The 25,715-nt window shown below is 41.7% G+C and overlaps 1 protein-coding gene across 1 annotated transcript in view; it reads right to left on the bottom strand.

Moving 5' to 3' along the window:
* Positions 1-25,715, bottom strand: part of dab1a (DAB adaptor protein 1a) — a 287,520-nt gene that overhangs the window by 65,527 nt on the left and 196,278 nt on the right. Inside the window, exons 9-14 of the mRNA XM_068038058.1 lie at positions 18,409-18,471; positions 17,465-17,633; positions 16,629-17,135; positions 14,192-14,517; positions 9,238-9,318; positions 3,431-3,664 (exon numbers count right to left, since the gene is read on the bottom strand). Of these exons, the coding sequence (XP_067894159.1) occupies positions 3,431-3,664; positions 9,238-9,318; positions 14,192-14,517; positions 16,629-17,135; positions 17,465-17,633; positions 18,409-18,471 (1,380 nt within the window). The remainder of the gene's footprint in view (positions 1-3,430; positions 3,665-9,237; positions 9,319-14,191; positions 14,518-16,628; positions 17,136-17,464; positions 17,634-18,408; positions 18,472-25,715) is intronic.

Below are 25,715 nucleotides of genomic sequence, written 5' to 3'. Positions count from 1 at the left end.
AAACATCAAGGCCCAGCAGGTTCCTCACTCTTCAAACATCATCAAGCCAGAAAACCAACCCGGTTTCATGTGGAATGTAGAAGGGTGTGCCAGGAGCAGTACCAGGCATATTAGAATGAGGTACTATATAGGACTGCCTACACACAACTGGTTGTTGACAGCAAGGGGGGATGTTTGGGGAGGGATGGCCTTTGCTGCTGGGGGCCCTCCGTGGGCCACAGATTGCCCATGGTGGAGGCACTCTCTCCAGCCCACATGGAGGCCACATAGTTTTACTCCTCACGTGACAGACGGACTCCCCGCTGCTGGTAAAGTTCTAGCAGTGGCAGGAAGAGGCCCTCAAGTGGTCATTAATTTGCAACTTAAGGGCCTCAATTGGCCTCAGGGTGAAAATACCATCTTTGGCCTTCCCCCTCCACCCTGACAAAATTAAATGTCATCAGGAAGGCAATGGGCACTTCACCCTCTGACTTCCCTTGCTATTTTATGACTCCTCTGCCTCCCAGCCCATCCCTAGACGGCTGATCAAAATTCAGTCTGAGGTGTCTCCCACAACAGATCGTAATGGGCAGGTTGATGTGATGTGTTCCATGGGCTGGGACTCATAGCCATAATCATACTTTGGGTCTTCCTTCATTTTCTACTTATGGAGCAGGTGGCCACACCGTCTATGCACTTTGTGGATTTGGTTGAGCACTGTTCACTATCTTTGAGGAAGCACGAAGTCAGGGACCTCTGCTGTTGGATCTGTGATGAGGTGTTGGTTTTTTATGCTGCATACATCCCACGATTCTGTCTAACTAGATAGTGGGTTGATACCAGCTGCGTGAATGTTACCTGCTGTTTCCTAGAATGGCTTACACAATTTTAAGCATGTTCTTTGTTGCCTTTTCAAATCTTCGTGTTGCTCATGACTTTTTCCAGCTCATGGAGCATGATGGTGTCACGACAAATGGCAGGCAGACAGCGCCAGGAGCCACTTGGTTAAGCGCCCTGACACTGTCCGCCTGGTGGCGTTTAACTGCACATCCACAATTCTTATATGGTGGTAGCAGGACCATGAGGCAGAGCAGCATTCTGCAGCAGAGCAGACTAGGGCCATTGTTGCGGTGTGAAGTGTCTGACCATGCTCACCCATGATAGTCCATCAAGTTTCAAGATCAGATTCACCCTTGCTCTTAGTTTTTGGCCGGTGTTGATGAGATGAGGCTGATAGGTGGAGCCTGTGCTGAGTTAGCTGATCTCAGCTGTGGTGGTGATAGGCATTCTACAAGTGGCTTCAGTGGGGTTGAGTAACAAAATAAAAAAATCTACTAGGATTTGCAACCATTAGCCAACGATTCCTGTTGGAAAATGTGCATTCATGGCTGCTGGGTGAGGGCATGATCTTGCTTTGCTATGTTGATTCCTCTAGCCATAGTCAAATAAACTTCAGGCTCAAATGAAGGATGGTAACTTGAGAAAGGCAGCAACAGGCACACAAGGGAAAATACTCCTGCATGAATCAACACCTTCCGTAAAGTTGGGGGAAAACTGGGGGAAAGACAATGGCCGGGATTTTATCTTGGCGACAGAGGTCCTGGCGGCAGGCAGAATGCGGGGGCAGGAGATCTTGCCTTGGCCCTTCATCAGACCCCCATCGCAATTTCATGGTGGACAGCCAATTAACTTCCTGCCATTGAGGATGCTGTCTCTTTAAGGGATGTGCTCCTGCCTTCAGATCTGCTGGCCAATCGGAAGGCCAGTAACTCTGCAGTACCAGCAGCACCACCAGGAGGGGTGGCCTCTGCTGATATTGCAGGAGGCTTACAGTGCCGAAGATGGAGGAGATCCTGGGATGGGATGGTGGGTGGGGGTGGGGGTTTGGTGAGGGTTTAGGGGAGTGGTTCTTTTCGGGTTGCCCCTAAAGGAGGGCCACACACTCCCGAGCCCGCTACGAGGCTGCCAGGTCCCACCTGGCAGCATATCCATGTGGCAGCAGGCACCTCCTTCTTCAATAAAATCAGAGCGGATGCAGAAAGTTGCCCTTAAGTGGCCATTGGCCACTTAAGGGCCTCAATTGGCTTGGGGCGGGAACGCCATCCTCGGCCTTCCCTGACTTGGCCAAAATGGTTGTCATTTTGTGTGCCCTCCACCTCCGTTCCTGTCTCCAAGGCAATATAAAATTCTGCCCAATAAGTGCATCTTTGTTAAACTTGTAGAGCTTTTATGGGATTCAGTGTTCTGTTGTCTTACATTTGTTTATCTCATCCAATTTCAGTGAGCCTTAATTGCAGGAGCTGTGAAATTTGATAAGGCCTGAAAACCGGCGTTGCAATCATGATTAACCCATGCCCATTGTTTCCAATGCAGGAAGCATGCAAACTTTGTGCTGCCTGTTCATTTCAATGAGTTCTACGTGAAGCCAGCACTAAATGCGCTGTTGAATGGCTGTGTGGTTCAGGGGGCACAAAATCATGAGAGGCTAGCACAAATTCAAGATAGCTTTCATAACTTAAATCCAGCCTACACCTACCTCTTAAAAGGGGAGGTACATTTTGATTGGAGCAGGTGCTAGAAGAGTGAGTTGGACCTGGGAAAGACACTAGAATGGCACAACATGGCACAGAGTACGCTCCAAGGCAATGCTTCAATGTAACACTGGAGACCTCTCTCAGGATGACAGCATTCATCCTCCCACCACTGCCACTCTGCCACTTACTTTGCTGTTGCCTGTCAGCTGGCCAGCCCAGATTGCTGCTGCTGCTCAGGCTGAGGTGGTGCAGTCCAAAACTAGGCCTTCTAGGGCTAGAGCTGCATAAGGTCGACCTGCAAGGCCATCTGAAGTCTCCCCCGCTGAAAGTCAGCAGCTTTCCGCCAGTCATGCTGCAGCCACTGGTGTAGCAGTGTATAGGTGCACTAGATCAGACAAAGTCATATGGAAGACAGGGACGAAGGGATTGCACAAGAGTGATTAGTCAACTTTTGTATGGAATAAAGATGGTTTGTTTGATAAAGTTGGTATGGAATGGTTGGTTTTATTTCAGCATTGAGACCAAGCAGATGTTGTGATGATCTGTAACAGAGATGGTAAGCTTGTTGTTGAATGGGAAATTGGGATTGCGTTCACTGGTACAGCAGTCAAGTAAGCCAATCATGGACAGCCTGACTGGAAAGTGAATATGTTGGTTTCTTCCTCACTTCCTTTTCCTCCACCTCAGCTACTCCTCATATACTTGCTGTCGAAGACCCTTCCTTCAGGATGGCGAGGTTATGCAGGATGCAGACCATGAAAAATTGAGACACGCACTCTGGGGAGTACGACAGGGCTCTTTCAGAATGGTCCAGGCAGTGGATGCGATGCTTAAGCGCCCTAATGGCCAATGAAATTTCGTGTGGCAGCATAGGTCTTGTTATATGAATGCTACCCACATATGCGTGGGTTGCGCACTGAAATCATGAGCCAGGTGGTCAGCAAATAATTCTTGTCACCCAGTAGCCATGCTGTGGTCTCTTGTGGTGGCGCAAATGCTGATGGTAGAGTGGACTGGTGCAGAATAAAGGCATCATGACTACTGCCAGGATACCGGGCATTGACGAGCTGAGTATGGTCGCAAACCAGCGGGACACTGAGGGAGTAGAATCCTTTGCGGTTATGGTACATTTCTGAATTTACATGTGATACCTGAAAAGCAATGTGCATACAGTCAATGGCACCATAAACTGTGCGCGCACTCTGCCTGCTTTTCTCTGGAATGAGAGAAGGCAATGTATTCCCCTCTCTTTACATGCAGACCATTAGTCACCTCCCTCATACAACAGTTGATGGCGAACTTTTGAGATTTTGGAGATGTCCTCTACTCCCGTCTACAGGAAGCTTGACTCAAAGAAGTTCATAACCACGGTCACCTTTACAGCTCCTTATTTAAGGAAAGATATACTTGTTTTGGAGGCAGTTCAGAAAAGGTTCTCTAGGTAGATTCCTGGGATGAAGGGGTTGTCTTATGAGGATAGGTTGAGCAGGTTGGGCCTATACTCATTGAAGTGTAGAAGAATGAAATGTGATCTTATTTAAACATATAAGATTTTGAGGGGGATTGACAGGGTAGATGCTGAGAAGATGTTTCCCCTTCTGGGGGAATCTAGAACTAGGGGGCATCATTTAAGATGTAAACAAGAAGGAATTTCTTCTATCAGAGCGTCATTAATCTTTAGAATTCTCTACCCCAGAGAGCAGAGGAGGCTGGGTCATTGAATATCTTCAAGGCTGAGTTGGACAAATTTTTGATTTACAAGGGAGTCAAGGGTTATGGGGGGCAGGCAGGAAAGTGGAGTTAAGGCCACGGTCAGATCAGCCATGATCTTATTGAATGGCGGAGCAGGCTCAAGGGGCCGAATGGCCTCCTCTTGTTCCTATTTCTTATGTCGTCATGTAATTATGGGAATGCCATCCTTGCCTTGCTCTAAGGCTGCATGTGTGTCTGCAAAAGGTGGCAGGTTTCAGTGAAATGGACATGTTATACACACTGTTCCTGCATTAGGATGAGGTTGGTGAATTGTTCCCTGAGGATCCTGGATGGGTATGGCCTCCTGCTAAGAGCCCTTCATCTCCTCCTTCTTTGAGGAGCTTGTCCTTCTCTATGCTGCCTCTGCTCATTCTCCCAGTCAAGCTACAACACATGTCACTATGAGCAACTGGTCTGAGCAGTACCCTGCTCAGTGAGAACGAAGGCCTTCACCATGTGCCACACCACTCCCTGTCGCCTTTACCAACTTTAAGTTGCAGTACAAACCTTCAAGCACTTCTGCTAACTTAGCAACAGCTGGTAGAAATCACCCAGCAACTAACTTAAAAGTGCTTGGTGATTCCTTTAAATAGTAGTACTGGAAGGTTCTACCTGCTGCTGAATGAAGGTTCAGCTGTACATGGTTAAGTAAAGGCATTAGCTTGAGCTTTGAAGTTGAAATTGGCACTGCTAAAGTCAAATCAGCACTACACGCTGACTGATGTCACAATCTGCCTCTTCTGCATACTTCTGACGCAGGCTCACAGCATCTGCACGAATGATATACTCAAAGCGGCATCTGCGTGGCCTGCACCAGTGTATGTGCATGCAACATGGATCCCATTTTGTACCCAAAACAGCACCAGTAGCACCAAAACAAATGGGCACTAGGGAACAGAGTTTTGCGGACAGTATTTCTGATGATCACTAAATGCTTGCTCAAATTGAGTTCTGAGTCTGAAGTGTTCCACAGTTAAATATCAGTAATCTGATCATGTTATTTGCCTAAGTATTTGGAAAGAAATGTTCCTGACTTAGTTCAGAAGTCAATGCTATGTACACTTTACAGGCTTTAGGGGAACAAAACACTGACCTAAAAGTCAATAGCTTTGACTGCAGTATGATTAATGATTTGATAATAAAAGGTAAGCTTGGCATCTACCCACTCTGTTTCTCACTTCATGTTCCTGACAAGGAGTCTCGCCTGCCAGATAGGCCTCAGTTGTTTACCTGGGTTTTTTAATTTAGAAAATGGTCACCATAATATGGAGCTAATGGCACACTAAGTTCCAGGAACTTTGAAATTTCAGCTTGAAGTCCACATTAACCATGGTGGTAAGTTAGCACAACAACATACCCTACAGCTATTGGAATATAGACAATATAATGTTTTCACGCTAGCTGTTTACATATCTTTCCACACATTCAAGAGGTTCTTCATCAGTCAGTATTTCTTTAAATTGGTTCATACAATAACGAACTCAACACTTTAACTGCATGTCTCTGAGAACTGTACAGTTATAATGTTATCTATTTCAACTTCTGCAACTACAACAGTACTTAATCCTGTCTGTCTGCCTACTAATTGTGCTAATATCCTTGCAACAGTGATGACCTTCAAATCAAAGGCACTTACAGTAATTGGCCTGCAATGTTGCTCATAATTAAAATACTGAGCATGGTTAGAGTATTCATCAGAATTACTTTACAATTTTCTCATTAACTCATGACAAATTCTAAGTATTTTGAAACTTTAAAATTCTTTGTTCCATTGCAATTCCATTGCTAGGTGGAGTTACCCTCCAAATAAGTTCCAATTTATTGAGATTTTATTATTTTGTGGTGTTTGAGTGTAGCCCCTCAATTTCATCACATCATACATGCAGCTTAATCAACAACTCAATGATATAGCCAAGGCTAATTGTTCATTCTGGTGAAAGGCTCAAATACCAAATGTCAGAGGATAATAATTAGGATGTCAGGTGGATGCAATTAACACTACTGGTAATAAACTTGCAGAATAAATTATCAGGGAAGACCAAAGAATATAATCCAAGTAAGGCCAAGAAGCAATTAGTTACATTTCAGGAGGAAAAAGGGATATGGTGAGCGGGCAGATAGATGGAGTTATGAACCACTACAAAGGGATGGAATTTTATGTTCCAGAGCATGTGAAGGCTCTTCAAACAGAAAGTAAGGAAGTGCTTCAAAAACATTGTAAAATTATACAATAACCTTGATGAGGGGATAACATGCTGACATGCCATCTTGTGCATTGTATTCCAGATATTCCCAACATTAGCTGAAGATTTCTGGTCAAAGCAATTGGATCTTTCTGAAGATTTTGCTAGGTTAAAGGTATATCTCTCACAATAAGCAGGAACCAATTTGTTAATGTTCTGAGTAACCCCCTGGGCTAGTGAGGACAAACAAATGAGCCAGGATTTCTTTTCCTGATTGATAGCCAGTGACTGTTGGTGGAAGGTGCGTGAATGTGGGTGTTGATTAAACTTGACTGCTGCACCTTCTGCAGGCAAAAAGCCTGCTGACATTTTTGGGGTAATTTCCAATTTTGGCCTTGACAGAAAACCAGAAATCAGTGGAAAGAAAAATTGAACAAAATGTATTAAGTGTGGATAATCCACAACTGCTAGCTTCCCTATGTGAAAATTACCACCTTACACTATCGACTTAACAATGAAGAACAACTACTTGGGCAAAGCAGCAGAGAGTAGTCATCATCGATGGAACTGTACCATAGGATGAGTTAGTACTTCAAGAAAGAAGAGGGGAAAGAATTATATAAAATAGATTAAATGTGAAAGATTTGAACATAAACACATGGCATTTGTTAAATAAAATGAATTCCATGATAATGAGTGTTGTTTTTCCATATGTATATTTGTAACAGTATTACATGTTGACTTACAGAAATTAACGTGAATTGTTTTAAAAATCCATTATAGAATGTATTGTTTGATAAAGTTAAAAATGTGTAAATTTACCTAAATTGTTAGCTGAAGTAATTTAAAATATGCAGAAACATACTCAGTCATATCCCTTTAATTTCAATCTCATGTTCAAAAATTTAAATTCTGTAAATGCAGAGAAAACAAACTAAATTAAAAGATCGCTTTGAACACCGATATTTACAAAAAAGAAAAAGATGACAAATCAATAATCAAACTCCTTAAAGCCACTTTACCTAAAACACATTCAAAGTGTTCAGTTGAACAGAGAGAACTTTTGTTTTTTTATAAAATAAAATTTGTGTTTTGATTTTTTCTTTTCATATTGTACAAAAGTGATAAGAGTTTTGTCTGTTTTGAAAATGTCAGAATTCGTACACAGTAGCAAATTCATGCTATTAATGTCCTGTTATAAATTATGTTTGATTTTGTTGCTTCCTGAAAAAGGGATTTTTTTCTGATCTGAAGGGGAATGATTAATGTACTTTCTATTAAAGAACATAGAAGAGAGGTTGACATCTGCATAGTGATTCAGCAGCGAGCTCTTGGACCTTAGATGACAAATAATAATTTCCAGAAGATTCAGATAGTCTCTCTGTTTCTTTACCAAGAAATTATTTCTAGCAGAATGTGACTGCCTCGTTGGAAAGTTCCACATCCGCAGCAAACTGATCAATTAATCCTTCGGGTACAGAGAACATTTCTCTTCACCTTGGCGCAATCAGTAGTTAATTCTTTAAAACAGCATCTGTCACAATTGTTTGCACAAATAATAAGGCAAACAACAAATCCTTCATCGTTTTGCTTCTCTGAAAAAACAGAATGGCTTTGAGGGAGGTGCAGGTCGGGCTGATTGATTTTGTTTTGCACTCTAATCCAATGAAGAATGGTTCAAGGTTTTCCTGCAACACACTCTTGGCTCCAGCTGGTTATTTCTTGGTCTTCTTTATCTGGGCATAGAGAGGCTCTACTGCCTGTGGGCAGACAGACATAGTCTTAAAGTGAGGAACAACCTTTCAATGCACTATACGTGTATATTCGTCTTTTTCTCCCTCATATACTGTTGGAATGTCACTAAACACTCATAAATGCCTGGAAATATGAGGGGACATATTCATCTACATGACCTGGATGGTAATCTGGTGAGGCAGCTCACACACTCTTTATAGAATCCGCATGACTTTCAGTCCATTAAAATTAAATTTAATGAAAATTATGCAATTTCTATAAAATGCATACAACCAGATTATTGCTCAGGTGGTGGTCGAAAATCTACCTCATGTAATTTGTGTTTAAAAAACGCATAATAAATACATTACTATAAATGAATTATAATAATTAATTCTATTAATGTCTGCAATTTTTGCAATCGTGATTTACATCATCACCCCAGGTTTCCCTGGTCTGCTACCTCATATCCCTATTGCCCCGATGTTCAGTCTCACTGCCCCTATTTGTCCTAATGTGCAGCATCTCAGCTTCAGTTCTCTATTTTTCAAACTCACTATCTCTGCTCTTGGTGAATTTGGTAACTAAATTTTGTATGCCACTGGATTCTACTTTTGAATTTGATGAAATTGGCAGTTTGGAAATATTCATTTCTGGTATTATTTCCTTGTTGGTTCAAAAATGTCTTCACCAATGGTGCAATCTCCTGCAGCATTCAAGAGCTGCAAGGACATTAGTTGGGATTCTGCCATTTGGCAAAAAATTATTCAGCGATAAAGTACAACCTCAACAGACTTATAGGACATAACATCTCATGGAGTATGGTACGAAACCCATTACAACACAGAAAGGTTTTGTACATTCCATTGTCACAGGCTCATGCAGTTATGAAGATTGATGAAAACAAGCCATGTTTAAACATAAAAAAGACACAAAAATGATGATTATACAACGAAACCAAACCACAATCCATGGGTCGCAGTGATCAGCAGCAGTGGGATGCGTGCACACCTAGGAAAGAGAGAAGAGATACCTACCCCGACCTCTGCTATCTAGCTACCGACCTGTGGGGTGAAAGAATCACCAAGACAGTCACCGACTGCATCATTGTTTGAGGACGTCTCAGAACTAACAAGCTGTGAAAAAAGAAAAGAACAATCAATTTATCAAATAAAGAAATGTACATCACAGACTTTCAGAAGATATTTGACATTTTCCGTTGAAAGAAATGTTACAATAATACCACTATTATAAACAGCAGTTGATATATTGTTAATTGATTTCAAATGTCAAAATATATATTTCTTGTTCCTCTCCCAATTTTATTTATCCTTCTGCCTATTATTTCACTGTCCACAGACCCATGGAACAGTCCAGATTGACTCGCCTTTTTTATTTACCCGCCCTCTAACTGGCGTCTTCTCCAAATGCCTAAAACAAATGATCTGGCCATTTATTTCATTGCTGTTTGTGGCAGCTTTCTGCATACAAATGGGTTGCTGAAGTTGCCTACATTACCAACAATGACTAAACTTCCAAAGTACTTCATTAGCTGTATAATCACTTCGGGATGTCATGAGGTTGTGAGAAGTATGATATAAAAGCAAGTTTTTTTTTATCTGTACTTAACCTCTTTGTTATTTCTTCAAGTAAGTTTACAATGTTGGTCAAACACAACTTACCTTTTAGAAACCTGCTGTGTGGTCATGATTAACTCATGTCTCTCCAAATGCTGAGCAAATACATCTTGTATTATAGATTTTAGTACTTTACTGACCACTGAAATGAGATTAATGGCCCAATAATTTTCTGGCTTATCCCAATTTCTTTTGAAAGAGTAGTCACATTAACCACCCTTCAATTCACAGTATAATTTTATTTTCCACAGATGTTTGGAAAGTTAGTCAGAGGCTCTCCAATTTCTTTCATCAGATCCTTGAATGTAAACCATCATGTTCATGTGATTTTTCAATCATAAGTTTGAGTAATAGTGATATTTCTCTTTGAAGAATAATCCCCATTAACAGTGCTACAGCCAAATTTGTGGTTCTACAATCTGAATATCGATCTCCTCTGTGAAAACTGAGGGCAAGCATGGATTCAATTCCCTCACTCTCCACTACAGCTGACCACCCTTCAACTATTAGTGGTCCTACCACTAATACTAAATTGTCCATAAAAAGCCTTTTTATTGCCCTGTGTTTCTGGCTATTTTTTTCTCTCATACTCCCTCTTAATTTTTCTAATCTTCCCTTTTGTGGTCTAGATTAGGAATTCAGAAGAGTGAGAGAACCACACTATATCCCATTACTTTCTGGCTATTACTGTGATGATCCTATCTGCTTCCAAGAGGATATTAAGTGATACATTGGGTGAGCATACTACCCTTTCATCTGCCAGATCCACATTCAAATCCAGCTCAGATTGATGGGATGAAAGACTCCAATATTTGTCAGCTAAGAGGGGCTACATGAAAAGAGACTGCGGAGCATGCACAATAGTATCATGAGCATACACGTAAAACCGCTCATAAATTGGCACTGATTAAGAATCTTACATGGAGAAAACACAAGGATAGCTGGTGTTCAAAATGGAAATGTTACATTTGTGAAGCAGGGCGTGCTCTCCACAGGTTAACGGAAGAACATCGGGAATAGGATCAGGAAAAGGCCATATGGCCCCTCGAGTCTGTTTCGTCATTCAATACGATCATGGCTGATCTGCATCAACTCCACTTTCCTGTCCACTCCCCATATCCCTTGATTCTCTGAGAGACCAAAAGAAATCTATCTATTGCAGCCTTAAATATACTCAATGATGGAGCATTCATAGCCTCCTGGGGTAGACAATTCCAAGGATTCACAACTCTTTGAGTAAAGAAATTTCTCCTCATCTCAGTCTAAATGATCAACCCCTTATCCTGGGACTGTGCCCCATGTTCTAGATTCCCCAGCCAGGGGAAACAACCTCTCAGGGCTGGATTTTACAGGCCCCCTGACGTCAGGGTTGTGGCAGGGGGGCCCAGAAAATGTCTCCGGGAGAGGCCCGCCATGGGCCTCGAGGCCGGAAAAGCCCGGCGTGATATTGCCGGTGGCGGCGAGGCCTCGTGGGGACCCCCCTGCCGCTTGGTGATCGGAGGCCAATCTAAATATGTAAATTTATTAAAATAAATGAATTAAATACTTACCCGCTCCCGCTGTCCATCCCGCCCTGATATCGTAGCCAGTGACAGGCACTTCGCGCCTTCGGATCTCCATTTGGAGATCCGATGCGGGACACTGGTGGGGGGGCGGGGGGAGAGCAGGTAAGTATTTCAATGCGGGAGGGGGGGGGGAGCGAGGTCAAACTATTATGATTGGTGGAGGGGATGGTGGGAAGGGTTAAAGATAAAAGTTTGTGAACTTTGGGTGGGGAAGGTCAGGTACACAAGGTAAGTATTTTGTAGGGAGGCAGAGGACATGGAATTAAATGTATGGTTACTGGGGGAGGTTGGGAGAGGGGCTACGAACATTTATTTAATGTTTTAAATTTAATATACAATGCTTTTATCTTTAAATATGTAAACTAAATGAAGGGCTTGAAGCCTTTTAAAAATGGTGTTGGCGCCTGCGCAATGGCGCCTGCTGCCGTTGCCGGAGATAGACCGCCCGCCTCCTCCACCTCATTGATGGGGGTGGAGGGGACGGTCCACGTGGGCCATGTAAATGAGCCGCCGTGTTTAATATTGTGGAAGCTCCGTGGAGTAAAGCCCGTGCATGCGGGCTACCATTTACAAAATTCAGCCCTCAGTGTCTACCCTATCAGGCCCTGTCAGAATCTTGTATGTTTCAGAGATCATCTCCCAGTCTTCTAAACTCCAGAGAGTATAGACCCAATTACTCAGCCTCTCATCATAAGACAACCCTCTCATCCCAGGAAACAATCTAATGATCCTTTGCTGTACTGCCTCCAATGTAAGTATATCTTTTCTTAAATATGTATACCAAAACCATGCACCAGGTTGGTCTCACCAAAGCCCTATACAACTGTAGCAAGACTTCCCTATTCTGGTACTCCAATCCCCTTGCAATAAAGGCCAACATGCCATTTGCCTTTCTAATTGTTTGCTATACCTCCATGCTAACTTTCTGTGTTTCTTATACGAGTATACCCAAATATTTCTGAACATCAACATTTAGAAGTTTCCTGCCCTTTAAAAAAATATTCTGAAATAAAAGCAGAAAGTGCTGGAAATACTCAGCAGGTCAGGCAGCATCTGTGGAGAGAGAAGCAGAGTTAACGTTTCAGGTCTGTGACCTTTCATCAGAACTGGCAAAGGTTCTGGAAAAATATTCTGCTTGTCTATTCTTACTATCAAAGTGAATAACCTCACACTTCCCCACATTATACTCCATCTGCCACCTTGTGCCCACTCACTTAACCTGGCTCTATCTCTCGGCAGCCTTTGTGTCTTTCTCATAGCTTGCATTCCCACCTAGCTTTGTATCATCAGTAAATTTTAATACATTATTCTCGGTCTCTTTGTCTAAATCATTAATATAGATTATAAATAGCTGCAGCCCGGGCACTGATCTTTGCAGGATTCCACTACTTACAGCCTGCCAATTTGAAAATGCCCCGTTTATCCCTACTCTCTGCTTCCTATTCGCTAATCAATCCTCCATTCATACTGATATATTACCTCACAACTCCATGAGCCCTTAACTTGCGTATAATGCTTTTGTGTGCCACCTTATCAAATGCCTTTTGGAAATCAAATATACTACATCTACTGGCTCTCCTTAATCTACCCTACCAGTTACATCCTCAAAAAACTCTAATAAACTTGTCAAACATGATTTCCTTTTCATAAAACCAAGCTGGCTGTCAGATCATATTATGATTTTCTAAGTGAATTGTTAAAGCTTCCTTAATAATAGATTCCAGCATTTTCCCAATGACTGATGTCAGGCTAACTGGCCTGTTTTCTCTCTCCTTTTTTTTTTGAATTGCATTTGCTAACTTTCAATCCACTGGGACCATTCTAGAATCTAGGGAACTTTGGAAAACCATAGCCAGTGCATCCACTTTCTCTGCTGCTACCTCTTTTAGAACCCTAGGATGTAGGCCAGAAGATCCTGTTGATTTTTCAGCTTTTAAGCCCTTTACTTTCTCCAATATTTTTCTCTGATATTAATTACCTTTAGTTCCTTACTTTTATTAGCCCCTTGTTACCCCCTATTTCTGGTATGTAATTTGTGTCTTCTACTGTAAGGACAGACATAAAACATTTGTTCAACATCTCTGCCATTTCCTTGTTCCCCATGATAATTTCTCCTGTCTCTGCCTCTAAGGGACTAATATTTATTTTAGCTACTCCCCTCCTTTTAATATAATTATAAAGGTTATTACAATCTGTTTTTATATTCATGGCCAAATTACTCTCATTTTCTATTTTTCCCCTTTTAATCAACCTTTTGGTAGCCCTTTGCTGGTTTCTAAAATTCTCCCAATCCTGAGACTTACTACTATTCTTTGTAACGTTATAAGCCTCATCCTTTAATCTAATACTAACCTTAACTTCCCTAATAAGTCACAGATGGATTTTTCTAGCTGAGGTTTTGTTTTTTAATGGAATTTATTTTTGTTGAACATTTTGGATTTTAGAAAAATATTTCCCATTATTCATTTACTGCTATACCTTTTAGTCTATTTACCCAATCAACCTTAACCAGCTCTCTCCTCATATCTATATAATTGGCTTTGTTTAAGTTTAAAATTCTTTCTTATGACTGGAGTATGTCACTTACAAACTTAATATGGAATTCAGTTGTATTAGAGTTTTACACTACAACTGGCTGTGCGATATCTAACCTGGAAGCTCTTATTGCTATTGGGTGGTTAAATGAAAAAGTCTTTGTTCCCTCACATTCACTGCTTTTAAACTTGAGGCATTCTAAAACCAAGCAAGAAAACAAACATGGTACAGGAGATAGCACTACCTCTACTGTTTGTTCCTTTAATACTCACAGCCGCTTGCACTCTGCTGTTGCTCAGGTTGTTTGCCTCATCTCCCAGTTGGTCATCAGGCGTAGGCAAGGTTGGTGACTTTGATGGAGTGTTCTGGTGACAGGATGTAATGGGAGATGTCCGAAGGGGAGATGCAGCAGGTGTGCTCTGATGAGGAGATGTCACAGGTGTGTGTTGATGAGGAGATGTAGCAGGTGTGTGTTGTCGAGATGCAGCAGATGTATGTTCACATGGTGATGCAGCGGGTGTATGTTGACGAGGAGATGTAGCAGGAGTGTGCTGACGAGATGCCGCAGGTGTGTGCTGATGTGGAGATAAAGTCGGAGCTGGGAGACAAAATTAATTTATATTGAGCAAAGTATGAAATAAAGAACCACAAACATAAATACATAGTTCTTGAACTGGACATTTCAATGACACAGCACACCCAGGAAAACATTTCTGTTGTTTGAGACAAAGGGAAACAGAAAGACAGTAAGTAATATTGAACAAAAATGATTCACAAAGCAAGATATTTAACAGTTGTACAAAAATAAACATAATCTTCCAAAAAAATGTTATGAAGAACTGCTATTCTGCTAATAATGTACCATCTTGTTTATGTGTATGTGGAGTCCAACTTGGCTGAATATATGCTGTAGAAATTGTAAAATGTTATTTTTTTCCTCTTGGATTTTGTGACGCTTAAAAACTTGCAATTTGACAACCATAGTCAATTTTTGTATAGTGTTTGTGTTATAACTGCATGTATTTATTTAACAGGGCAGTTTGCTTTAATACTGTGAACTATAAGCTCCAAATATATCATCCTATGTGCTCTTCTTCTTACCAGTGTTACGAACATACAAACAATGACAAACAGGTAAAGACCCTTTGGTCCAACCAGCCTGTCCCACATAATTGTGAAACCTTGTGTACCACAATACATACAATCTTCACCCCACCCAAAACCATGCAATCTCCTGAGAGAGGCAAAAAACTAGATCAAAAACACAGGCCAATTTGGGGGAAAAATCTGGGAAATTCCTCTCTGAACTATCTCGATGATCAAAACTAGTTCAGGAGATATCTCTGACAGTGAATTCCCTGCAGTACCTGCCTTTTGTAAGAATTGATGTCTGCCCCAGCCAGAAACAGGACCAGCTCTCACTTGATGGAATTCAGTGAACGGTGTCCACTGCAAGAGACGGCAGCCTGTTCTAGAGATCCACTGACCTCTGGGAAGATTTACAATATGGTCTCCTACTCTAACTTATTCTTTACCATGAACTCAACATATCTTACCTATTCATCTTCCCTTCCACTATAATCTATAGACTTTGAAACCTCAACTCTCCTAACAACTACTATTTAATTTACATCTGGTTATTTCCTATACTTCTTGACTTTGGTGATATTCTACATCATGGCATTGGCCCGTCATATAGACATTTGACTTAAAAATTTCATACATGACATAATTGTGATGTGAATGAAGATGGTGTCTCTTTAAATCACTAAGAAAGATAAAAACATCCTATAAGTCCATCAGTAAGAATCCTTTTAAAGATACAGTTTTTCTGGCTTATGTTCCTCCAGAGAGAAAAAAATGCGAATGTAAAGATTCTGCTCCAAACGCACCAAAACCCAACTCATTATTTTCTTTTCACCTGCCTTTTGGAAAAAACTGAAAAGAAGAGCAATCCTGCTCCATCAGGCCTGTGATTTTGGACCCATGCAATGTGTGTTCGCTACATAATGATCCATCCTCTTTGGCACATCTACCATTAAAAGCAACCCTGGATTTTTTTAAAGGAGCATCAATATCCAATCGTAAGTTGAACACTTACAGCAGCTGTTGGATTTTCAGCACCAGTGGCTACTTTCTGAATTGTACTTAATTAGTATATTCATTCCTACCCCAGATACTAGAATTGATTTGTGCCATTTAGACAGAAATTATATTCCTGGTGATTTCCCTTCAATGTAAAAAGTGATTACATTAAGGAAAGTGAAATCTTGGGCTCCCAGATGGCTCACTGGGCAAAGGTACTTCCTAACATGACATAAAGCCATAGAGAGGATCTTCCAGGATTCAAAGCTATGATGAGAAAGCTGCTTATTGGCCTCATCTGGGCAGGGAAAAATGAACAGCCAGCATTCTAACTCCTGATTGCTATTCAGTGACCCATGCTGAAAATTCATATGTGTGGATATCAAGAACAGGCAGCATCAAACTCAACTGTTATTTCTTCCTTTGTTGAATAACCTGCTAACAATTAAATGTTCAGGTTCGTGCTGTGATGAATAACCATTAAGGTGAGGTACTGGAGAGCAAAAATCACTTATGGAATGATGCTCCAGCACAAGGAAGGGAGAAAATCAGAGGAAAAAGAAAATAATTTTTCCAAGGACACATGTCGTTAAAGTAAAAGATAATAACTATAGAGAAACTTACGTGAATTGGTTGACGATGGTGTGGAATTGGAGGTTGCTGGGGTAAGATTTAACTGAGAGATATCAAAGTCATCTGCATCATCTATCTCCTGTGCCACTCCCACTTTGTTAAAATAGCTTGTGAAGGCATCTGAGGTGCACGAGAGAGATGGTTGCTCACTTCTTCTTGATGGCACTGCTGGGGGTTTGACCATTTGGAATTCTTTAAACATCTCCTTCCCCATTTTCTGTTTTGGCTTCTCTTCTTGATGACTGACAATCGTTGGTTGACCTGCAGATAAGGCTGCTTTGAACATGGCAGTTTGTAGTGGCATAGGAGTTTGTGCTGACATGAAAACAGTAGGCTGGAATGGGCTTCCAACAGGAGCCCATGACTGCTGAACAGCAAATAATGTAGGTTGGCCCCATGCTGTTGATTGGACTCCAGCTAACAAAGGATTGATGATATTTTGAGCACCTGATTGTTGTGCCCAGACTGCAGGTGGCACTGCTCCCATTGTGACATATCCTGTCAAAATAAACATTGAAAGATACATGCTGTGACATTTGCTATGACAATGTCATATTAAATAAGGCAATCAGTCAGAAATGTACGTTTTGATTAATATCCCAGAGTTTTGCTTGTTACCCTCGGGAATAAGACAGAAACTTTGAAACACTATTCCTCAGAAGATGAAATAAGGTGAGAAGAATCCATTATATAACTGATTGTATGTAATTCCTGGAAGGAATGGACTTGAATGGGCCTTTTCCTGATCCAGGAATTTGTTTATGCACATGCTATTGTTAACTAACATAGCTTTTCTCTACCATGACATGGACCAAGGTTATCCTTACCTGTGGGCATAGCAGCAGTATTGAAAGGAACAGATCCAAACAGGTCAGGTCTCCCTTGTGGCTGAGCACTTAGAACTCCAGTGGCAAATGTGTCTGGTCCAAGGGCATTAGCTGGTGATGCTGGGGTCTGGACGAGATACAAATGTTGCAGATTTAGTGATGCTGGCATCTAAATGAGATATAAAAGACTTAGATTTAGCACCGATTGGGCACAATTTTTAAAATCAACTCATACAATCCTTCTATGTTCTTAGAGTTTCAATGATTCTAAGTGCTTTAAGAATGAAGCATTTAGTTTCAGGAAGGTTACAAAAGTCATTTCATTTTGCGTATATTTTCTGCATCTGTCTTGAATTAAATCTACTCAAATAAAATTATAATGTGATATTTAGGGATTTAATCATTCCCATTTATTTCCTCCCAAAGTTGATTTGAAAATTTACTGCAATGACCTACTTACTGTCAGCTTGCTGCTACGCCATCGTAACTAAATGGAAAAGCTTGATTTTTTTGCACATATTAGAGTAATATGAAAATGACAAACAACATTTCAGGTGCTGGAATGGTCCATCCTGCAGTATTGGCTGTTACAAATAAACTATCAGTAATAAGAAATCTTCGCAACAGACAAATGAATGCAATCATTAACAGCGACTTATAATGGAATTTATATCCATCCTTAGTAAATACAATCATGTGTAACAGAGAAATTCAAACAGTTTACTCTCACCCAAGTGTCTGAGAAGCTGCTGGAAATATCTGACACTATTAATCATCATATGTAAAATTTTATGCAAATGTTTATAGAAGTGACCTTGGAAACTGGTTGAAGCAATGCCCTTTCTTGACATTTATTACTTTTCTGCGCAGTCAACAAACTTAGAGAACACAAGGGTTGCTACAAGAACCTAAGTAACAGATGAAAATTTAAAAATGGCACTTACCCCAGGAGATGTAATGTCAGGGGGAGTGGACATATCACCAAAGAGGTCTAACTGATTAATTGTCTATAAAGAAACATACCAGTTAGGGCATTGTCTCATCATAATCTACATAATCTACATTGTCATAGCATTAAATTGTATGTTTTTAAAATACATCTTGGGACCACTAACAGTTCAGTGCCCCATGGAGATTAAATACATTCACTGAGCTTGTTCAAAGGGGCATAGCAATTATGACTCCAGTGGCTCCAGTCCCACAACAACATGGTTAACTCTTAAATGTCCTGTGTAAGCCACTCAACTGCATAAAACCTCTACTGTAGTGGTTCAATGAGAAGGCCCATCACCACCTTCTCAGGGCAACTAGGGATGGGGCAATAAATGCCATCCTTCCCAGTGATGCTCACATCCTCAGAATATAATATATAAAAATCCTTCAATACATTTCCCCTAAGACATCCTTCCATCTACGGCATGATGCATTGTTCATGTAATCACACCCATTGCACATTATCTGTCATTAACAATAATGACTGGCATTTATAATAGAGCTTTTGATCATGATGGCAGAGGGAAAACATGGGCAAGGGGAATCACGGTAAAGCCTATCCAATTCTCATCAATATATGTACACAAACACCAACTTTTCAGCACACATCATTGAACATCAGTGTGTGGAGTGGGAGCTTCACTGGAGATCAGCTCTATCAGCACAGGCCATCAATGGAGTCTAGGATCTTTAGTAGTTCAAAACAATATGTTATGTAATTATTGACTGCATCAGCAGGGGGAGCTGTCGGTCCAGTTATTCATTTTGACTCCTTATTTGAAAGAAGCATTTAAAAGATCCTTAGAAAGATGAGTCTTGAAATTCAAGAAGCCCCGTTCCATTAGCACTAGTGTGGCAGAATGGAACCCCTGTCCGCCCATGTACCTGACGTAGATCTGTCCCAAATTGTGGGGACGGTGTCTAGAGTTTAGAGTTTAGAGATACAGCACTGAAACAGGCCCTTCAGCCCAACGAGTCTGTGCCGACCATCAACCACCCATTTATACTAATCCTACACTAAGCCCATATTCCTACCACATCCCCACCTGTCCCTATATTTCCCTACCACCTACCTATACTAGGGGCAATTTATAATGGCCAATTAACCTATCAACCTGCAAGTCTTTGGCATGTGGGAGGAAACCGGAGCACCCGGAGGAAACCCACGCAGACACAGGGAGAACTTGCAAACTCCACACAGGCAGTACCCAGAATTGAACCCGGGTCGCTGGAGCTGTGAGGCTGCGGTGCTAACCACTGCGCCACTGTGCCGCCTCCCTGTGACTGTGTGGGTTTTCACCGGGTGCTCTGGTTTGCAGGTGAAAGGTAAATTGGCCATTGTAAGTTGCCTCTAGTGTAGGTAGGTGGTATGGGATTACTGTAGGGGTAGTATAAATGGGCACAAAAGTCCGAGTGTATCAAGCCTGTGTCCTCAGTACCTTGCTCTATGGCAGCGAGGCCTGGACAACGTATGTCAGCCAAGAGCGACGTCTTAATTCATTCCATCTTCGCTGCCTCCGGAGAATACTTGGCATCAGGTGGCAGGACCGTATCTCCAACACAGAAGTCCTCGAGGCGGCCAACATCCCCAGCTTATACACACTACTGAGTCAGTGGCGCTTGAGATGGCTTGGCCAAGTGAGCCGCATGGAAGATGGCAGGATCCCCAAAGACACATTGTTACAGCGAGCTCGCCACTGGTATCAGACACACCAGCCGTCCATGTCTCCGCTTTAAAGACGTCTGCAAACGCGACATGAAGTCCTGTGACATTGATCACAAGTCGTGGGAGTCAGTTGCCAGCGTTCGCCAGAGCGCCATAAAGGCGGGGCTAAAGTGTGGCGAGTCGAAGAGACTTAGCAGTTGGCAGGAAAAAAGACAAAAGCGCAAGGGGAGAGCCAACTGTGTAACAGCCCCGACAAACACATTTTTCTGCAGCACCTGTGGAAGAGCCTGTCACTCTAGAATTGGCCTTTATAGCCACTCCAGGCGCTGCTCCACACACCACTGACCACCTCCAGGCGCTTACCCATTGTCTCTCGAGATAAGGAGGCCAAAGAATAAGAATAATAGTATAAATGGGTGGTTGTTGGTCGGCACAGACTCAGTGGGCCGAAGGGCCTGTTTCAGTGCTGTATCTCAAAATAAAATAAACAGGGCAATTCCTATGCCTCAATGGTGAGGCCAAAGGCATCACTGAGATTTCCATTGAGTTGGCGAGCTGAGCGGAGGCAGCTGACCACCGAAGTGTGATTGATGATTGGGCCACTGCTCGTTTTACATTGGCCCTCAGGTATATGTGGAAATGCAGCTGGGAAGGAGCGGTAACAATCAGTTTGGGGATTTTGATGAGTACTGCGTCATCTCCTGGCTCTATATTTGGGTAAGTATATATTTAAAACTTACATTGTTAGTTGTGGCCTAACAGACAGTTGCCTGCTATGGGCTCTCTCAGGGAAAAACAGTCTTGCAATGGATTCCTCAAAAAGGCATTAAGCCCAGACTCATTTACAGGCCTAAAGCCTGTTTTGGGCATAGGCAGCGTATGTCTGTTTTTTTGGCCATTACCAATACGACAGACAATGCACCTGTGTTTTGACTGTTCCCATGCTGTCCTGGCCTGCCTCCCATCAATCACCATTCATAAACTTCAGCTCATCCAAAACTCTGCTGCCAGTACCCTAACCCACACTCCTGTTCATGCTGATCTACACTGGTTAACTTTGACTCACCTATGACTTCCTATCAGTGAGGCAGTTTCATAGCAGAGATATGGTCATAGGATCAAAGGAAGTGAAGAAGTAGCTGGGTGTCTGTCATCAGTATGCATATAGAGGTGACCCTGTATCTGCAGATGATATCACTCGGAGGTAGATGAGGTTTTTCATGGTAGCCTACTTCATAACCTTGTTACTATTTGTATAAGTAAATTTCTTTTTGATTCCTACATATGCTAATTAGAAAACTAAGAAAGGTTGACCAATAGCTTCAAAAAAAACTGACACAGCCCCAAAACAGTGACAACTCAAAACAGCCCTATGACATGTAATAAGTAGGGACAAGTAACTCTTGATTTTTGTGTCAAATAATTTTTCTGCAGTTAAATGGCATGATAATAATGTAACTAGCAATGGGGTGTAGGCTTTCCTCAATCACAAGGTTAATGAAAATAACATTCTGTTGAGAAGAACAATATATTATGACACAAGAAAACCAAGGAAACTTTTGACAGTTAGTCCACTCTTAATACCAGAGCAGATAAACAATTTTATAACCAGTTTATGTAATCTAAACATTACTAACCCAATATGCTAATGAATTTAATTTCTCTACAGATCATGATGGCCTAATTTCTCAAACATAACATCAAATAATTCAAACAGAAACACCATCATATTTTCAAGCTGTCCTACACTTTCAACTGTTTAGAAAGTCTTCCTTCTGTCCTAATCCCTGGATTACAACATTTTTGTAGTTTGATTAGTCTAATACTGAGAGACTAATCAGGCTACTGAAAAGGAGATACTGGTGTTGTAATCCAAGGATTAGAACAGTAGGAAGACTTTCTTGAATTAATAGTTCCTGAAGTACAGATCAGTATCTCTAAATCTCCACAGCCTGGTCAGTCTTTTTTTTGTCCCAATCATAGTGAGTAAATTACAGCTCAATACTGTCCTGTATCCCGAGAGCAGATTCTTCATGCGACCACAACTCTTTCCTTATGTTATTCTCCACTTTTCTGTCCCATTGTCTTTTTCATGCTCTCCCTCCATCTCTGAGATTCAATTGTATACTTAATTATTTTACCCTCTTTCTCTTTTCTTTTGGGCCTCCTTATCTCGAGAGATACTGGATACGTGCCTGGAGGTGGTCAGTGGTTTGTGAAGCAGCGCCTGGAGTGGCTATAAAGGCCAATTCTAGAGTGACAGGCTCTTCCACAGGTGCTGCAGAGAAATTTGTTTGTCGGGGCTGTTGCACAGTTGGCTCTCCCCTTGCGCCTCTGTCTTTTTTCCTGCCAACTACAAGTCTCTTCGACTCGCCACATTTTAGCCCCGTCTTTATGGCTGCCCGCCAGCTCTGGCAAACGCTGGCAGCTGACTCCCACAACTTGTGATCAATGTCACAGGATTTCATGTCGCGTTTGCAGACGTCTTTAAAGCGGAGACGTGGACGGCCGGTGGGTCTGATACCAGTGGCGAGCTCGCTGTACAATGTGTCTTTGGGGATCCTGCCATCTTCCATGCGGCTCACATGGCCAAGCCATCTCAAGCGCCGCTGACTCAGTAGTGTGTACAAGCTGGGGATGTTGGCCGCCTCGAGGACTTCTGTGTTGGAGATACGGTCCTGCCACCTGATGCCAAGTATTCTCTGGAGGCAGCGAAGATGGAATGAATTAAGACGTCGCTCTTGGCTGACATACGTTGTCCAGGCCTCGCTGCCATAGATCAAGGTACTGAGGACACAGGCCTGATACATTCAGACTTTTGTGTTCCGTGTCAGTGCGCCATTTTCCCACACTCTCTTGGCCAGTCTGGACATAGCAGTGGAAGCCTTACACATGCGCTTGTTGATTTCTGCATCTAGAGACAGGTTACTGGTGATAGTTGAGCCTAGGTAGGTGAACTCTTGAACCACTTCCAGAGCGTGGTCGCCAATATTGATGGATGGAGCATTTCTGACGTCCTGCCCTATGATGTTCGTTTTCTTGAGGCTGATGGTTTTCTTTCTCTTTCTCTTACATCAGGCTTTTAGAGAACAGGATGGATCACTTTTTAATCATTCCCATTATTTATTCCATATTCCATACCTTGGGAATTTTTGAGGGATTAAAGCAGTGTATCTTGTGGCATTCATCGAAATTTTCCAAGAAAATATCTACAGCTAGTAGAACATGCTTCTGTGATAGACTGGGTCCAGTCTACACTTTAGAGTACATTTCATCCACTGAGAATTGTCCATGAGTGTGAGCAGTTCGGTTGCTCAGATTTCAAGACAAGGAGTTTATTTTAAGGAAAAAAATGGGAATTCACTAGATGTAGCTGCCACATTTCAAGATTTCTGTAGCTTTTAATTTCCTCAAAACAATTCATTGAGCCAAAGGAACCCTGCAGAGATCCCCAAAGGAGATGCTGCAGTCACTTCTGTTTTTTATTAAAGAATGGATTAAGCAAGGAGCAGATCCTTTTACCAGTATGCAGATAACTTTTTGGAGGGGAAGGGAATCCCATCAGCTCCAGCCAAGTGCAGCAGTTATATGGTGCAAGACTGCAAGCATTTAAATTTGACAGAATTGAGCATAGAGCAGCTCTGCAGAGCACAGTCTGCTTGAGTAGAATGTTAGCCAGCCATGCTGATTTTGCACATCAAACACAGACAAGTGAACAGTGGTCTCCAAATGCCAACAGCTACTGAAAAGGTTATGGTTCGAAATGTATGCTTCCCTTTTTTATTCCTAAATTATTTTTCAATTTGGACTTTTCAACAATGAACAATTTGACTGTATTAACCGTCCATCAACTAGCAATTCCCTTTGTAACCTTTAACACTTCAAAAAGGTCACCTTAAAATCTCTATTGCAAAGAAATAGCCCAACTTGCTTTAACTTTTCCTCATTAATTAAATTCCTGATGCCTAGAATCATCTTTATTGTTTGTTTCTGCACTCTTTCAAGAGCATAATTTTACTTTCTTCAAAAAGCAAGAGAATAAAAACTCTGATTGGAGAATAAAGACTGGGGCTTTCTGAGATCATTATTAAGAATGGCACAGCATGACCTCCACCCACTGGCATCCCACTACATTTTCCTTGGGGACCTCAGTTAATATGCAGGATAAGATATTAGTGAGAATTCCGCTCCTGACTGGGTGTTCGACACAAGGTAGTTTTGTACAGCAGTTAAAAGGCTTCTGCAGCTGAAATGGATGGAAACACAGCAGATGGCTCAGAGGGAGCTGGGGGGTGTGGGGGTGGCGGAGCTTCAGGAATTGGGTGGGGTGGTGGAGAGAGAGAAAGAGAGAAACAGACAGCATGTGTGCACACTGGAGTTGCCCTTGAATGTTGAAACGTAATGGCAGAAAGTCTAGCACTGAGGCACCAAGATTCACAGAAGCTGCAGTAGAAATAATCCTATCAGACATATGGGCAAGAAGACAATGGTTCTTTGACACCCAGGGAGTCATACCTCAGAAAAAGGATGGGCTAGCATCCTGAAGGGAGGTGGCACTAGTGGTCAGTACCGATTCTACATACTCCCATCTTCCACTTTAGCTCAGCAAAACATCTGCTGCCCATATCCTATTCAAGTCTTGCTCATCACCCCTGTACCTGCTAACCTACATTGATTATCACTCCCACAATACCTCAAATTTAAAATTCTCATCCTCCTGTTCAATGCTTCAACATGACCGAGTTCCATAACCACCTTCAATCAGCAACTTCAGAATCAAACACTTTGGTATGGGCCTGCAGTTACATATGGGTAAGAACAGATTGTTTTGTTTCCTAAAGAACATTAGTGAACATTAGTGGTTTAATCCAATAAATTCATCATCACTTTTATTGATACCAGCTTTTTATTTCAAGATTTTTAAAACTGAATTCAGGATGTCATGGTGAGATTTGAATTCACATTCTAGTTTACTAGCTCTGGATTATTACTCCAGTAACATAACCACTACACATACCCTCTGTATCTTTGAAGATTGAAAGTTGTAAGATAACTTTAAAAAAAACAGATTTAAGAAAACTAACTTACAGCATGAAATTGATTGTATTTAAACATATGCATTCCAAAATTCAATCTGGAATAATCCCAAAATAATTTTAAAAATTATAACATCAACAGAGTCCCAGGGACATTCAACTGCCTCTATTACTGTCTTCCCCTGAAGATAAAATTCTGACATGAATATTTGAAAACTTGTTTCCTTCTTCGAAAGGCAGGCTTCAAACTTGACTTTGAGTTAAACCACTCCTCGTTTTTCTCTCCGGAGTAATTTGAATACTCCGATCAGGAACATAATCACAATTGGATTAGCTAGTCCAAAGCTTTTCACTTATACAAAGAACAAAGAACAAAGAAAATTACAGCACAGGAACAGGCCCTTCGGCCCTCCAAGCCTACGCCGATCCAAATCCTCTATCTAAACCTGTCGCCTATTTTCTAAGGGTCTGTATCTCTTTACTTCCTGCCCATTCATGTATCTGTCTAGATACATCTTAAAAGACGCTATCGTGCCCGCGTCTACCACCTCCGCTG

This window comes from Heterodontus francisci, chromosome 8, assembly GCF_036365525.1.
Source record: "Heterodontus francisci isolate sHetFra1 chromosome 8, sHetFra1.hap1, whole genome shotgun sequence".
Classification (NCBI taxonomy): Eukaryota; Metazoa; Chordata; class Chondrichthyes; order Heterodontiformes; family Heterodontidae; genus Heterodontus; species Heterodontus francisci.
The sequence above is the reverse complement of the archived record's forward strand: the minus strand, read 5'-3'. Positions and strand labels throughout refer to the sequence as shown.